The sequence below is a fragment of the Protopterus annectens genome, chromosome 7.part1 (assembly GCF_019279795.1).
Source record: "Protopterus annectens isolate FY-2018-M chromosome 7.part1, PAN1.0, whole genome shotgun sequence".
In the NCBI taxonomy this organism is placed as follows: domain Eukaryota; kingdom Metazoa; phylum Chordata; order Ceratodontiformes; family Protopteridae; genus Protopterus; species Protopterus annectens.
In genome coordinates, this window is record NC_056740.1 from 79,992,225 (window position 1) to 80,009,165 (window position 16,941).

Genomic DNA, 16,941 nt, shown 5'->3' on the forward strand with positions numbered 1-16,941 from the left:
AAAGCATATGACAGGGTGCCTAGATCGGAGTTGTGGTATTGTATGAGGAAGTCAGGAGTGTCAGAGAAGTATGTAAGAGTGGTACAGGATATGTAGGAGGCTTGTATGACATCTAAAACTCAAATGTCTGTCATTTAGCAACTTCAATCCTTTTTAGGAAGAAGATGGGGCAAAAAATCTGGACATTCTGCAAAAACCTGGACAGCTGAGGGGTATGCTACCTCCTTCTTATACAGACAATATTTGTTTCTTATCCAAAAAAGACCTGCTGCCTGACACAACTATCTACTTGGTTCATGGGGAAGACATGATCAAAGTAAAAAATCAACAGCAAGCAAGAAACAAGCTCAAGATAAATTGCTTAAAGGATTCCTGCACAAGTTATGGACCACACATGATAGATTGGCATTCTGTTTAGTTTACGGGTAAGCCTGCAAAGATGACTGCAAGTCTCCAACAAATGTAATGAGCTTCTGAAAATATTGTAATCCTGTCCTTTTATTACAAATACTCCCATATGCATTTCAATACCCAAGGCTTATACATATCTAGTTATGTAAATATTCTCGGCATGGCAACAACAAAAAGGCTTTCAATTCTGGTAATTCTTTAACAGTATGCTTATTAAAGCTTACTTGCATCTTACAATCTCAGACAAGCTTACCTGATGTCATTAAATCATTGCTACTTAAACAGAGCAACAGGGCACCATGACAGCATGCATCTCCTGAATAATAAGAAGCATAAATCAACAGTATAAAAATGACAGAAAACCAGAACATTCTGCAAAATCAAGGACAGATGAAAAGCCATGGTCGTACTTGTGGTCTACCTTGGATGGGGGATGCAGAGTGCACACTTACAGTGCATAACTGCTCCTTGCCTTGCTTGGACACATCCAGAGCCACTACAATGGGGAGTGGGGTGCAACAAGTACGTCACAATTTGAAATGTCTCTGGCTGACAGTGATGGCTCTGACACTCATACCTTTCAACTTCAGAGCAAGAAATCTGGACAAAGCCATACATAAAACTAGAAGTGGGACACAGGCCCAAAAATAAGGACAGTTTTTAAATATTGCTCTTATTAACTTAGATAATAGAACAACAGAAAGTCTTGCATTAGTACGAATTTTCTGAAGGGTATGAAATATGAAACTCAGATGTCTGCCATTATTTTCTAACTTCAATCTTTAATGACTTGCCACTAATTTGCCATAAAACCACAATTTTATGAAAAACAGACCAAAAATGTGATGCAAAAATATAAAGTTGCCACACAATACAGCTGGGAACCTGTCAAAAAAGGGACACCTTTTTAATATTAACACTGTTAACTTGAGCAGCTAACTCATAGCAAGACGTTGTCCCATTCGATGCTCAGCTAGAGCGTCTGGTTACCTGGTACGTAAAAATCCACTACCAATCATTAGCGGACCGGAGTTCTGCTGTGGCGACCCCTAACCGGGAAAAGCCGAAAGACACAAACAAACTTGAGCAGCTAACAATTTTGAGTATCTACATGCATTTCTGAAATAAAAGTAATAACTCTCATCATTACAGTTATATATAATTGTAAACCCTCCACGTTTTCTTCCAAAATTGCCATTTTGAGGAGGGATTATTAGGGGAGAGCAACATTTTGAGCCAAAATTGGGGACAATGGAGAGGTTTGGATATTCCGAATTCTACAAAGCGCTTTGTACATACCTCTTAATGCAGGAAATCTGGACAAGGCCAAATATATTTGTGGAACATACATACACTACTGAAAATTGCTCTTGTATAAACTTAAGACAGTTGATAGAACAGGTCTTGCATTAGCATGCATTTTTCTGAAGGTTATGACGTCTGAAACTCAATGTCTGTCATTTAGTGACTTCATTCCTAAATGATTTGCTAGAAAACCACAAAGTTTATGAGGAACAAACCAAAAATAAGAAGCAAATATCTAATCATTCTGCAAAAATATGGACAACTGAGAGGTATAGTTCAACCGGGGCTGTCTGAGTTTGCTACCCATCCCCCCCTCACAAAATCATGGTCGAATGGAGCCTCCCCCTGCAGCCATTCCAATGTCCTATTCCTTGGTTATTTTGCCCCATTTACCATAAACACTGTAATGTGCATACTGCTTTACTTCTGTAATGATTTAGATTTCATTTGAAAGTTTTATTTTGCATTTTACAGCACAAACCCTAATAGATATCTGTTAAACAAAGCAATGCAGTCTCACAATGAAAATAGACTTAGCATTAAAACTTCTCTGCCCTTGAAACTCACATGCATTGAAACCCACATTCAAAGAAAATACATTTTGCCAGTGGCAGATTAACTCTGGGCTGTTTTCAAAATCATAGGTCCCTTAAACATGAAACATACACATGCTCTTTGATACACCTTCCTGACTGTATTACATTATATTCCTTGTACAATACAGTACAGTTGTTAGAGGTCATTTTAAATTTATTGTTTTGAACATTTTTCCAGTAAACAATGAAACAAAATGCATACACCAATGACAAAACTGCCCAATTCAGAACATTTCCATCATAAAAAGTCTATTCAACCTTCTATAGTCCACCAGTATCAGTAAATATGCACTATCTCTGAAGTAGTAAAATCCACATTAAAGAAATCTGTAACTAAGAGGTTGCTGCTAGCAAACAACTTTATATGTCATTGTTTCATCTACAAATAAAGTGCCTGTTGCCTTGAAGAATAAATTGCCTTTGTTGCATGCATTAAAAAAATGATAAGCTAGTAATACCGTAATAGGGAATGGATAGCAAACTGATAGGTTCATAGTTACTAGGTATCTTTGCCAAAGAGGACTGCAGCATCCACCCCCTTTACAATACAGTACAGTATCAGCAATGCATCTACCTACTGTGGGAGTAGAACCCACAGCCTTCAGCATCAAAAGCAAGTACACTACCTGTTGTGTTATTAACAATGCAAGCAGACTAAGCTTAAGCAGCACTAAACTTTTGCTCCCCTGCAGCTCTCAGCTCCTTGAAAAATCTACTCGACACTCAGCTGTATCTCTGAACTTTGCAGCACAAGAAATCTGGAAAAAGCCAAAATTTATTGGGGGGGGGGACAAAAGGCCAAAAACCAGGGACACATTTTAAACATTGCTTGTATAATGTTGGAAAGTTGCTAGAATAAAATGCTGTGTTACCACCATACATTTCACTGCCACGTCTTGAACCCAGGGGACGCTGTGCAAAACAGTCAGAGCAACATACCACTACGTCAAATCAGCTGTTTTGTGAAAGAGGAAGACTGAAACTTAAATGGCTACCATTTAGTGAATTCAGTTCTCACCATAGCACAGCTGTCAACCTCTTAGCACAAAACACCTGAACAAAGCCAATAATGGGTGAATACAGCCCCCAAACATTCAGTGAATTCAGTTCTCACCACAGCTCTCAACCTCTTAGCAAAAAACACCCGGACAAACCCAGTAATGGGGGAATAAAGCCCCCAAACATATTCAGTGAATTCAGTTCTTACCATAGCTCTCAACCTTAGCACAAAACCTGGATGAAGCCAATAACGGGGGGAATACAGTCCCAAAGATAGGGATAAATTCCAAAATATCCATCGTATACACTTAAAAAATTGCTAGAATAAAAGCTTTTGTGTTACCATGCATTTTCTGAAGAATATGAAGTCTGATATTCAAATTGAGTGTCATTTTTTAACATTTGTTAACCAGGAAAGTCTGACTTGGAACAAAAGCTAATTTTTAGCAGAGGCCCAGGGAGAAACACTCCAGACAAACATGTTTTTGTAAGATGGAAGGAAACAAAAGCAGGGAGGGCATACCAATTCCACACAGAAGGTAAGGCACCCCAACCAAGAATCAAACCAGAGAACATGTAGCTGTCAGGCAACAATGCTACCACTGCACCGATGCACTATTGGCTTTTCAAGGACACAAATACAGAAACCACAGATTTTATGAGGAACAAAACAAGTATGAGGGAAAAACCTACAACATTTTTACAAATGGTGGTGGGTAGAGAATTCAGGCTCTTGCCACTTGGGCCTAAGGTATAGGGTTCAAGCCTTATTCTCTACCCAGCACCATGTAGCACCTGTGGCATTTTACACACACACACACACACACACACACACACACACACACACACACACACACACACACACACCTCTGAAAGTGTCCCATCTTCCGTTCACACTACTCACTGCTCACACACCTGCTCTGAATGTGTCTCCGTTCGTACACACACCTCTGAAAGTGTCCCAACTTCCATTCACACTACTCACTGCTCACACACCTGCTCTGAATGTGTCTCCGTTCATTTCAGTTCCCTTCTGAAAGTGTCCCGGCCGTCTTCCATCCGTTTCAGTTCCTGCTCACTCGCGGAGTCGCGTCCCATCTTCAGTGAAGTCCTCTAAACCGTCCCTCTCACTCGCAAATGTCCCATCTTCAGTGAAGTCCTCTAAACCGTCCGTTCCCGCTTGCAAATATGATGTCAGCATTCTCTGTACATTCCCGCACTGCGCATGATGATGTCAGCATGACTGGACTTCTTTCTTCTTAAAGAAGAACACCCTAAAAAAAAAAACAACTTTTTTTTTAAAATTAAAATATTAATTAGTCAGCGGATTCCAGGGGGGTGCAAGTGCACCCCCTTGCACCTGCCTGCGGGCGCCCTTGGTTCAAAGAGTTTAATGTACTTGCAACTATATTTATACATTTTCCACATTTCTTGCCTTCTCATCTGATCTTTCATCTTATATTCTTTCTTTTGTTTTTTGACACATTCAGTTGCTGCCTGAATTTTATTCACTTCTGGTTTGAATTCCATTCCTGCTTGACACCAATATGCTTCTGCAAAACTAAGCAGAGAAGTCATCTTAGACTTATTCTCCTCATGTTATAAAACCTTCACTATGTTTGGATCTTGTGAAGTCAGTAGATATGTATGCAGTCCTACAATTGCAGATCTATACATGTAATCAGTTTTGATGAGGCGCATATCTCCTTCAGAATGGTGGCTATATAGTCTTGTATGTAGTATGCACTGATTTTTATAAATCATTTGATAAGCATGAAGCATCCTTCTTGTTTTCATGTTCAACTGATCAACTACCTTTTGGTGCTAGTCAGTCACTCTAAAAATTTAAGTTAGGACAGGAAGATCAAATTGGTTTATAGCTTGGACTTTGTTCGTAGCATTGTCGCCTCACAGTAAGACATTGTCCTGTTCGATTCTCAGCTAAAGTGTCTTCTGTGTGGAGACATGCGTGAATGGATGTACCTTCATTGAAGGTTGTGCATCAGAGCTGGCAACTCGGCACGTAAAAATCTACTGCCAATCATTAGCGGACCGGAGTTCCACTGTGGCGACCCCTAACCGTGAAAAGCCGAAAGACACAACAACAACTTTGTTCCTAGATGTCAGAACTGTTTTCAGTATTAATTTTAGTCTTCTAAAATATTCCTAAGTTTTATTCACATTTGTTCATGTTTTATTGTTGATCCTTCATCAGTTCCCAAATATTTATACACTCCCTCTTGTTCAAGTTCTTTTATACCACATTCCTGTCCCAAACTAATGTTTTCTTGGTGCTGCAGCTTTCCTGCTTTAACGGTTGCTTTAAGACCAAATGACATTCTTATATCATCTGAAAAGGTTCTGACTGCTTGCAGTTGTGCTTTCAGTTCCTCATCTGATGAACTATACAGTTTTAAATCATCCACAAAAAGAAGATGAGAAGTGTTTACACCTTGTTGTTTTCTGGGAGCCAAGTTTCAGCTGTGCCCTAACTAGTTAAGTAGGCGGCTTAATGGGTTAAAGGCAAGACAAAAGAGTAGCAATGACAAAGAGTCACCCTGGAATACCCCCTTTGAATTTTTATCCCTGGAATAATAATTTGTCTTTTATCATGGCTTAATTGTAAAATCGTTTGCCACTGCTTCATAGTGGCTGTAAAGTAATAGATCCATGTAGGGTGTATCATATATTTTTAAGCACTCTTTTATCCATGAATGTGGGATTCTGTTAAATGCTTTTTTTGTAATCTATCCATGCCACACTTCAATTCTTCCCCTTTATGTACTTCTCCATTATGACTTTATTTAACTACAAATGATCCTTTGTTCCATATGACTTTCTTTTGTTGCCCTTTTGTTCTATTGCCATGATAAATTTTCTTCAAAAGGACAATAAACTGTTGGCAACAATTCCATTGTATAGTTTATGCATTATTGGAAGGCATATTATCGGTCTATAGTTTTGAGGATAGCTTGTAGGTTCGATCTTAAGGAGGAGTATTGTTTTTCCTGTTGTTAACCAGGTTGGCGTCTGTTTGGAGTGCACATATAAAATGTTCTTCCTCATGGCTAAATATTTATGAAAAGATGTTAATACTTTTAGCCAAAAGTTGCATTTTGGGTCTGGAGTCCAGTTAGGGGCTTTTCTTAACTTTGTTTCAATTTCCCTGGCCATTACTTCATCCCATTTTATATCCCATTCATTTGAACTTCTTATTCTTTCTTTTACCGGTTCTGTCCATTCAGCATCTTTGTTATGTTCCACAGGATCTTCATAGATATTTCTCCAAAATGTATCTTTTTTTTTGGTGGTGTTTCAGTTCCTTTTGTCTTATTTTCCAATTCTGTATTACCTTTTTTTGGGTCATCATTAAATTGCTTATTTTGTACTTTTCCTTTATATTTATCTGCATATCTTCTAAGTTTTTCTGCTAGTGCTGATATTTTTAGTTTATTATTTGCAATAATGCATAATAGATGTTCTGATACTGCGCATTCCTTGTACGATGCCCATCTTTTGAGTATTTTTGTTGATCTGTTACCTTTTCTGTATTCTTCTAACAGTGGGTCTCCATTTGATACTGCCATGATGGCAGTTTATTCCTCTTCTTCCTTCCCCTTACTGCCCTATGTTGTTGTGTTAAAACTTTGTGTTATTACCTTAATTGCACACAAATATATCCTATACACTTCTGTTATCACATGAATTTCTAAGAACAGCCCTAATTACTGTGTTCATTTGTTTTATCAAACTTCTAACTTTTTGGGTTTTATTGTATTTCTGTAGTCTATTTCTTTCATTGATCTTAATATGTCTGTCCATTTCTATTTAATCAAAAATTAACAAGAATAAGAATCTGTCTCATTCCAACCTCACCACCACAAGTGTTGAGGAAAATAAAAATAGAGAAACTAGTGGTGTTAAAACTTCGGTGATGAGCTCAGTCACAATAATTCCCCAAAATCAAGAAAACCAGGTAGTGCTACAAAGCAACAAGCCTTTATTCATCACAGACAAGTGATCCTCATAATGGATGGTTTTCATGATTTTTTTGGAATTATTGTGAATGAGCTCATCAGCAAAGTTTTAATACCACTCATTTCTCTTTTTTTAATTTCTATTAAATCAATCAACTCTTCTCTCAGATAATTTTTTTCTAAACTGAGGGCACATTCTTTGTTCTCCATTTCCTGTAGGCATTCTACAGAACGTTCCAGAGCATCTTCCTGTAGCACATTTTCTTTAGTTTCATCCTGTGTCATCTGTTCCTCTTTCATATGGGAACTCACTGCCCTATCACTCCACAACATTGACTACATCAGAGTTGCCACAGTTTCCTGTTCCTTTCCTTGCTATGCAACTCCAACTGAACTTCTGTACTGGCTTCTTATGGAAGGCTCCAAAGTATCTTCATATGGCAGCTGATCAGATGTTTCCCACTCCACTGTTTTCTCCTTAATTTGGGGATCCTGCTGTGGTGTTATTAGAGTTAGATTTTCTACACTAAATCCTTCATTTCACAGGTAATCCATAACCTTAGTTTCTATTTCTTTAACTTCTCCATTGCTAATATTTTCTGCTTTTTCTCTTTGTGATCTTATTTTTTGTATTGTGAAATTTTGCATATCTGGATGCTTTTGTCTGTATTTCTCTTCAAATATCTTTGGGGCTGCTTTTTTGTATTGATTAATTTGGCTTTCTCTTTTGTCTAAATATTACACCATATTAGATCTATCTCTTCCCCATGTCCATGTTGTTTTTTGATACCTATCAGAAATCTGTAGATTTTGTTCTTTATATTTTTGCACTTCTTCAGTCACTTTTTCCAAACAACCCAATGTTTCTTCATCTATATAATGTTTTTCATAAATCTGTTGTATTAATGAACACAAATTTGCATTGAAGGTTTTGACTGTTTTTCTTGTGCAAGTATTATTCTTTCCTCTAATTTGTCTCTTAATGTTTTTGTATATTCTCTGTCTGAAAATTCTGTAAAAATATATACTTTCCTTCTTATCCTCAATAGTCCACTTTATCACCTTTATAGATCTTTTTTAACCAGTCAGTTATTGTGATTTTTGTGGACTGCTACTTCCTTCTACAACAGGGGGCCATCCACCCCCTGAGCTTGGCCTAGCCCCATTGTAGGAATGTTTCTGTCTGTCTTGAGGATTCTACACTGTCATTTTTTCCATTTCTGGCACCAGTGTGCCTACCAGTATTGGACACTTTTTTATAGTGGGAGTTGAACAACCAGTTATCTTTTTTGTTTTTTAACCTACTTCTGTCCGTGAAATATGCTATATGAAATACAGTCTATGTATGAGTGTCATCTTGGTGAGATTTTTTTTAAAAAAATGGGGTCCACCTCCTGTGGGTACTCCCCAAGACTTGAGGTTGAATTCAATTCCACCAATACTACTCTCCTTTCCTTGCTGACTGTATCTTATCTCCATTTGGACCCCTCACTTGTAAAACAACTCTCATGATAACTCAGACTGAAAAACAGGAGTTTATGGACAGGCATAAGAACTGAAGAAGGGATGAAAAGGGACTTACCTGCATTTTTATGTTTTAGTGATACCCTTGATGATGTACAATCAAAGAAAAAAATGAGGCAAGTCTTTGAGGGACAGCTCTGGAGTATATGGTTATGTCTGATAAATGTAACTTCTGTGTTTATGAGTATCTGAATACATCCACGTTTTCCCTAGGACAAAGGGCTAGATTCCAAAAGAGTTACTCTCAGTGCAAGTCTGCCCTGATTCCTAAAAAACTTGCTCTCAGTGTAAGTGATTTGCTTCTGTGTAAGGCCTGTTTATAAACAGGCTTACACCAGGAGACAGATTCCAAAACACCTACTCTCAGCATATACTCAGTATAAGCAATCACTTGCACCGAGAGCAAGTCCTGTAGAATCGGGCCCAATGTAATGCATTAACAGCCTTGAGATTAGTCAGAGTCTGAAATGGAAGTTCTTTGGCAATATATCCACAATTTCAAAATGTATAGAGAATGGAGTCAAATGTTTATATAAAATGCAGTAAAAAAACGTTAATGGATATGCTAATCAGATGGTGCCTTCTCATTGTAAAATTAGGTGTGAACATTCTACTATATTATGGAGATGACTATCTATTGTATAACAAGGTATGGCATCAGTTACTCTGGGCTCTAATGGGGTGGATATATTATGTGACACTTTATTTCTTATTTCCCATTTTACCAATGACAAATATGTTATCTCCTGCACTTTATTATACATATATTAGACATATGTAAATTAAGATTATAGTCAGTTTTATATGCTGTTTTAGTGCATGTACTCTGTGCTGGATGCAAGGGATCAAATACCCACACAACAGTATAGACGTCTTGCTTAGAAATAGTATAATTTGTATACAAAGAATGTTATTGTTATACCTAGCTACAATACTGATGGTCTTTGATTCATTGATTGGGTCCTGTATCTGTTCATCATTCAGTTAATGAATACCTATATGTGCTATTAAAGTCCTACCAGGCTGCTTGCATCTAAAAAGTAATTTGTATTCTTTATTTTGCAGTCTGTTTGTCGTATCTGTAACTCTGCTAGGATTTCAGCTTGTTGCTCCCCAGTTGTCTGCTGAACACAGAAAGGTAGGCTTTAAAGTAACAAGTGACTGTATTTTATGTTGTGATGTGATACAGAATGCATTTTTACATGCCTAATGGGACTCATCAGACTTCTATGCTTTATCATGTAATACTCTTTGTAAATGACATGGTTGTAGCAGGCATATTTCCTCCATTTATCAGACTTCTGTGCTTTATCATGTAATACTCTTTGTAAATGACATGGTTGTAGCAGGCACATTTCCTCCATTTTTTTGTATTCCTGAATTAGAAAGAATGGTGGTTTTGAAATGAGTTTTCCCACTTCATAATAGTTTATGAAAACCATTTGGGATAAGTCTTGGATATGTTCCATGATTGCTAAGAAGCTACCCTAGCAGAAGTGTGACTTTACTTAAAATATTTGCTGCATGGAAATTATCTTGTATGCCAGCTACCAAAAGATAGAAATCACTTTCATAATGGAGATGATTACTGATAAACTTTACAATGTTTATAGACTATTTCTGAATAGGATGGCCACGGTGGTGCAGCGGTTAGTGTTGTCGCCTCACAGCAAGAGGTTCTCCGGTTCAATCTTCGGCTGGGGTGCCTTCAGTGCGGAGCCTGCATGTCCTCCCTGTGGTTGCGTGGGTTTCCTCTGGGTACTCCGGTTTCCTCCCACATCCCAAAGACATTCTGTAGGTGGATTGGACACTCTAAATTGGCCCTAGGTGTGAGTATGTGCATGTGTGTGCCTTCTGTGGAAGGTTGGGCACCGGGCTGGCAACTCGACACCGTAAAACTCCACTGCCAATCATAAGCGGACAGGTGTTCCGCTGTGTCGACCCCTAACCATGAAAAAGAAGAAGAAGATAGACTATTTCTGAATAGAACATTTCAGACACTGTGGAAACTATTTTTTATTTATTTATTTTATTTTAGTTTATTTTACATTTGTTAACTGGGATGGTCCAACTGGACAAGGTCCATTTTCAGTGGAGGCCCGGGGAGAAAAGCTCCACTTAATTAATTACAGAGACAACAGGTATTTATACATCAGTTTATTTTACTTTACTAAATACGATTTAGCCAATTTATTTTTATTATTTAATTATCATTGTTTCTCAAACTATATATTACAGTTATTTTTTAAAAAAAACAGACACAGATCAAAGAAAACTATAATAAAACACTAACCTCTGGCTTCTTACAGTATATATATATATATATATATATATATATATATATATATATATATATATATATATGTATATATATATATGGGTCTAGGACTAATGCTCGATGGTACTTTTCACTGAAGCTTAATGGCCGGGCATACTTATGCGAAAGTGCTTTTAACTGAAAAAGCACTTTCGCATGTGTATGCCTGCAGCCAGAGGGAGTTGTGGGGGAATGACTGTTGTGGAGATCATACTATGGTGCGGGTAAGGGAATTTTTTCCTTTTCCCCACTGTAGTACATTCTCTGAGTGAGAATATTAAAGTAGGGGGGGGTGTGGGGGGCACAGCCTCCCCATATGGGAGGTGCAGGGGGCATAGCTCCTCTGCATAAACACTTTTTTTTTTTTTTTACGCACTTTAACAAAAGTGCTTTTTTGGTAAAAGCACTTTCGTTAAAGTGTGTTCGGTGATATTGGATTCGGACTGTTGAGCTTTCGTTCAACAGTCCTAGATCTATATATATATATATATATATATATATATATATATATATATATATATATATATATATATATCTAAAACATTTTTACTCTTGTGCTTGCATTTTTGTCCTTGTACTTGCATTTTTGTTTGATTGTCATTCCGAATCAAAATGTGCAGCTGAAAATATTTCTGGTAGACTCTAATTACAGAATTTGCAAAATTAGAATGTTTTGTCACACTAGCCACATAAAATATTTGTGATTATTCTTGGAATAGTTTTCTGAGCTACATTAACTGCCAATGTACTAAATATGCAGAAACACAAATTCTGATGTTTGCATTGTATCCACAGAATTTGCATTGCTTCTGTCTTCTGTAATGCTATGTACTACTACAGTTCCAGTTGTAAGGACAACCATTTTTCACAGTAGTGCTTTGAAGAAGGAGAATAGTTTTTTTCTTTGAGCTGCATCCTGTCTTCTAAAGGATTGCACCTAACTTGCTTCTTTTCAGTTAGGGCGGGCTGTAGCTCATGCCACAACAGGGATAAATGTTTCAAAGCTTTTCAGTGATTCTGGCTGAGAAGAGTAAATTATTCAAGAAGTGGAATTTGTGGGATATGAACAGCTTTCCTCGTCAAGTGGTCCTTACAGATGTCCACTTTACCCAAAAAATGTAGCAGTACCTACCGCGGGAAATAGAAGCATCTCTCCCCAGACAGTGCTGCACTGAATTGTAAGGTGGCATTTCTCATGGGAATCGTTGTAGCAGCTGCTGCAGTCTTCTGATATCCTTTATGGTTTTTTCAAAACTTAGAAGGGCAGCTGGTGTACTCTGGTGAAGTATTTATAAGCTGCCAGTGAAACACGAACTGCAAAAACAGAATACTTTCAACTGTGTGACTGTCTTTCCAACAGTAGTGTGCTACATCTGTTGTCTGTCTCCTTAATGTGTGGCAATGCACATCAAACCTCCCTTCATGAATGCACAAATCTGTGACTTACATACTTTTCCATTACATGGCAAGTTGTTTGTCAGTTGCACACATGTACTTCTCACCCTGACAGTTGTGCCGTTACTGAAACTCCGGCAAAACATGCACCGCAATCTGGTAGGGATTTAACGGCTCCTTGATGTGTGGCAATACACATCAAACCTTCATGAATGCACAAATCTGTGACTTACATTCTTTTCCGTTAGATAGAAACTTGTTTGTCACTTGCACACATGTACTTCTCACCCTGACACTTGTCTCCGGTACAGAAACACCGTCACAATACAGCAGCGCGAACTGGTAGGGGTTTAATGGAAAAGTACCAAAATAAACAATGTTTTTGTGATTTGCTATGAAGTAAGTATAAAAATTGGCCTGTATAAAAAAAAAAACATATTTAAACGATTTGTAGTAGTCTGACTATAATTTCAAACATATTTGTGAAATCCAACGTTGTATTAAATAATCAAGCCATTTCCTTGTTTTTTGCAGTACTAATTCGGTATTTTAAGAATGTCTTTTTGACTTGCTGCCATTTATTTCTTAACACTCAGTATAAGTCATTGTACTTGATTGATTTCTTTCTTTCCTTCTCCCTTATTGTGAATGAGTGGTTGGATGGTCTGTTCTTCTGTATGTTGGTATTGTAATAAAAGAGTCTTATACTTTTGATTTCTCACAATTTCACAAAAATAATATAATTTTAATGCTTCCAAATGTCTAACTCTAATTTTTTTCCAAAATAATACATCCTTATATTACTTGATTATAGTTAAATTGTTTATTGGCTTCCCGAATGAAGAATATAATTTTTCTAAACAAGAACTCTTTTGATTAGTTTGTCTAGTGTTTTCAATGTAGTTATCACTTCTCATTAGGCCCAAGTAGCTGGAAAGGGTTGAGTGACTTGAACTTCAGTTTATTTTAGGTACTTTAAAACAAAAGACTGAATACAAAGAAGTAATAAATTGCATTAATAAAAACAACAAATGTATTCAAGTAGAAAATGGATGATCCAGCTATAGAAGACTAAAAAATGTAAATATAAATTTAAATAAAATCGACCAAAGGTATGTCATTGCTCCAAATGTCAGTATTAGTTAAAAAGTACATTTAAGTATTGGTAAGACATTCCACACCAAGAAAAGCAAGTTCAGATAAATACGATTTATGATGACACAAATTACCTGTCAGTACATGCATACATATTTGCATGTACATGTAAGTAAATTCTACAGTTGTTGAAGATCACACCAAAGCATTTTTTCACTGTATGGCTTTGCTTCCTTACATGCCAATGATCAACATTCTTCTAGTTAGTTTTGTACCTATTCTTTTCTATGACAATGACAGTGAGATCACTAACCCATGTTAATGCCAAATTGAGGGAACTGTTGTGGGGGTTGGGGCTGGTATAATGATTGAAGTGTTTACCTCACAGATGGAAGGTAAGGGTTTGATTCCCACCTTTGGGGAAATTGCTAGGCTTAAGAACCTATGAACCCATAAAGGTAGATGTGAAGGCTGTTATACCCTACCATCAGTATACCATCAACATGCCCTGAAGTCAGCCAGCCACTGAATGGCTCATCAAGTTTATGTTACTAAGTGTCTAGATTGATAGCACAAGAATTTATCAGCATTTACCCTGTCTTGCAGCCTTAATGCTTACTTAGTATAAGCAACTCCCAACTATTTCCACACCCACGCAGCACTGACAGCCCTCAGAGATGCTGTTACAGGCTAATATGACAAGGTGTTCCTATTTTTGTTGCTAACCTCCAACCTTTGGTGGCTGACATGAATGCTTGCATATCTGTGACAGCCTGTTATGCTATCCCTGTGCAGGCATATGCCTGCACGTGCAAAGCTAGACCTACCACTATTAGCTGGATACCACCAACCCACATTCCTGATTGTATGCTACATTTCCTTATCTTCAAGCCTCTGGTTACATAATAAATAGTATAGCCATTCCTATACCCCAGTGTGAGTGATCCAGCAGTGGCCATTCATTCTCTTTCCATGTTAATCTCCTCCAGTGCCTGAGCAGCTACTGGAGCTCTGGACATCTTTATTATAGTCTAGGCTTTATTCTTTATGCCATGGAGCCAGACCTACACCAAAGTAGTTTCTCATACCTCTTAATACATGTTTGTTGTGTTGGATTTTGGTACAGTTGGTATCAGGAATTTGTCCTTTCTTCAGTCTGTTATGATCTTGGGGTCAATATATATAATTAACAAGGGATTTTGGGGGTGAAGGGGCCTTGCCCCTTACAAAAAAAAAAAAAAAAATTTTAACTATTTAACTGTTTTGTAATTTTTGATCAGCTAGTGTATGACCGGTTACATTTGATCACTTGCTATTTGTTTTTTTTTTTTTTTTTCTGATATATAGACATCCCTTTATCTACACACACACACACACACACACACACACATATATATATATATATATATATATATAGAGAGAGAGAGAGAGAGAGTGAGAGAGACAGAGTTGCATTTGTATACTGAGGAACAATCATAGCACATTTTCAGTGGAGAATCAAATAAAAAAGATCCAAGAAAAAGACATTTTAACAAGGTTTATAAAGAGATGACGTATTTAACATAAATACCTTTAAAGGATATGCACGACATAGTAAATATAAATTGGACAAGGCAGTCTAAATTTTTTATTATACAGTGCTAATACTATTTACAGTAAAGTACATTCTTACAAATTTAATGGCAACATTGTAACTAATGGGGTATCACAAGGATCAGTGCTTGACACTCTCCTGTTTTTGATTTATTTTGGGAGCATCCAATCCAATATTCCAGAAGTGGAGTTGACTAGGTTTCCTAATGACTGCGAACTGAACACTGTTATCTCCTCCTCTACTGATACTAAACTGTTCCAAAAAGGACTAGAATATGCACATACTTTGTGTACTAAAGTGGTCTCAAGATAAATAAGAAAGTGCAGCATAGTAGGGTGTGATAAAAACACTTATCCTGCCCTCTATATCATAAGTGGTACTCCTCTTCTGAGGGATATGGTCATAAGAGACCCAGGTACATATGTGACCAACTCCGTCTTATTCAACCATGTTTCCTCCTTTGTCTGGAAATCCTTCAATCTGTCCCAGTCCACTCTTCCCTGAACAAACCGATCATCTAATATAGTGCCCCCTTTGATAGGTATATATCCAACCATATTGTGAACTGGAAAGCTAGGCTCAGTAGCCTACTGGCAAGTCTGAGGTGACCAGTGTCTTGCTTTTTGAGCCATGAAAGAAACAGTCGTGTTTGACCTCCTAATTCTTTGCTAGACTAGTAGCTCTACAAATACCATTACTAGGAACCTATGTTTCTGTGTGCCTAAGGCATTTTTACAGGTGATCTGCTGAGTTTAGGAATATATGTATATGTAAATGCATATGTGTATGTATATGTTTATGCATATTTGCATTTTTTTACTTGTTCTTAATTGTTGTATGCATGCCATTTATGTAAGTCATACTTGGAGAGTCATTAAACCGGAATCAAATTCCTTGTATGTGCATCTGCTTGGCCAATGAATGTGATTCTGATATGCATGCAGTAACAGTTACATAAAGATTGCACTGATTGGGCTTTGATGCATGTTATTCAACTCAAATTCAATGAAGCATTCTGAAATTTGGGGTGACAACTCAAAAAGAAAAAAAGCCATTTTTTGTAGTAGGGTAGCCATCACCATCACCAAGTAATATCTCATTTGTAGAACTTTGCCTCCGTACCCCTTTCACTAGTAATTCCAGGATAATACAATATAAGTAAATAAAAAAATAACAGTTATAGTAATACAAAGAAGAAAATACAGTCATAACTTGCTAAATGATAAGGAGCCATTCATTCATAAGTAATGACCTGTATAAAAAGACATGCATAACACATTCAAAATCAGCTGTGCAGAACACATCTTATAAAAGTCACAATCAGTACTGAATTAAATGAAAGACATGCCTGAGACATGCAGCTTATAAATGACATCATCAGCAGTTCCTACTACTAGTGATATAGCAGACAAAGGGACAGATATAAGATGGTAGTCTATCATTGGTTTTCTTGTGAGGAAACATCTGAAGTGCATATGGTAATTTGGTATAGTTGGGTTAGTGGACAAATCTACAAGCTAGATGCCTTGAACCAGGTAGTTTGAGATGCATGTAGTAAGAAAGTAAGTGGTAGAAAATAGAAATTATAATAGAGGGCTCAGAAAGAGTGATAGCTATCCTGTCTAGAGAAATATGCTAGAGGGCAGTAAGGGTATAAGGGAAGGGAGAGTGAGTAGAGGAAAGTGGGGATAGAGATCTGCTCAGGAGAGTATGTTCTTCTAGAGATAG

The 16,941-nt window shown here is 37.2% G+C and overlaps 1 protein-coding gene across 1 annotated transcript in view; it reads left to right on the forward strand.

Moving 5' to 3' along the window:
- LOC122807556 (thrombospondin type-1 domain-containing protein 4-like) overlaps positions 1-16,941 on the forward strand; it is a 1,503,485-nt gene that overhangs the window by 577,289 nt on the left and 909,255 nt on the right. The window contains exon 3 of the mRNA XM_044078471.1: positions 9,878-9,950. Within this exon, the coding sequence (XP_043934406.1) occupies positions 9,878-9,950 (73 nt within the window). The remainder of the gene's footprint in view (positions 1-9,877; positions 9,951-16,941) is intronic.